Source organism: Penaeus monodon, chromosome 21 (genome assembly GCF_015228065.2).
Source record: "Penaeus monodon isolate SGIC_2016 chromosome 21, NSTDA_Pmon_1, whole genome shotgun sequence".
Taxonomy (NCBI): Eukaryota; Metazoa; Arthropoda; class Malacostraca; order Decapoda; family Penaeidae; genus Penaeus; species Penaeus monodon.
The window spans coordinates 19,224,775-19,225,783 of record NC_051406.1 but is presented as its reverse complement, the minus strand read 5'-3'; the positions used below and the strand labels follow the sequence as shown (position 1 = coordinate 19,225,783).

General features: G+C 45.3%; 1 protein-coding gene across 1 annotated transcript in view; it reads right to left on the bottom strand.

Annotated features, from left to right (window-relative positions):
* LOC119586303 overlaps positions 1 to 1,009 on the bottom strand; it is a gene marked incomplete at its 5' end in the record, with an annotated part of 12,688 nt that overhangs the window by 6,163 nt on the left and 5,516 nt on the right. The window contains 2 exon segments of the mRNA XM_037935009.1: positions 76 to 237; positions 695 to 923. Of these exon segments, the coding sequence (XP_037790937.1) occupies positions 76 to 237; positions 695 to 923 (391 nt within the window).

Here is a 1,009-nt window from a genome sequence, read left to right as displayed (position 1 = left end):
AAGCGCGAGCATAAATGATCAGAATTTATTTGCCACATAGAAATTTTCCCCCGACACTATCCTCCCTTTCCTGACCTTCGGCTCGATTTTCTCAGCCAGAATGGAGAAAGTGCCGAAGTGGTCGCAGGCACAGAGAGTGTGTTCGTCGGTGGTCTTCAGGAGGGAGCAGCCGCTCGTGTCCCAGGCCCCGAAGTCACCGATGTCGTCGTTCCACCAAACGCAGTACCTTTGCCTGATCTGAGCAGCGCAGAAAAAAAGGTAATTAATTATGCTACGACCATTGTAATGGGCGTAATTTAGATGATTATGAAAAATGGTTTATTCATTCCTTTGATAATAGTAAGAATATTAAAAATCGCCTATTGAGCCACATTATTACTGTATCTGTAGATTCTGCTACAGCTGCTACTACTGACAATCATAGTGATCACAACTTTGGTGCAAATGAAGACAATATTATAATCGTTGTGAATATCGCGGCCAATATTTAAGAAGAGACAAACGAGGATCACCATACTATAATCGTACTAGCGACAGGGAAGAGAAATTAATTATAATAACGATAAAAAACAGTAATATCAGTTTTATGTGCTTCGTCTGGCACGTGAATCACATGTATTTCCTTGTACTTGCATTAACCCATTATTAACCTATTTTTTTTTCCAAAATCATTACTGAACCTTATTCATCTCACCTCCGTTTCCTTTTCGTCCGAGTGGAAGCTTAACTGTCGCAGAGAAAATTCTTTGGTGTTGTGTTCCAGCTTGTAGCGCACCGGCGTGTCCTTCAGCTTGTCGGGGTCGGGTTTGCAGTCGGGCGCCGAAGGGTCGATGAGGCCGTCGGGCTTTCGGACGAGGTCGACGGTGATGTGGATGTCGATGACGCGGGAGTCGATTATGTTGTGTTCCCGCGGGTGGAGGGTCCTGCGGGGCCGTCGGGGAGTAAGGGGAGAGGGCGAGAGTGTGATGAACGTCAAATAAAGGAAAACACCACCACAAACAAAAACGCA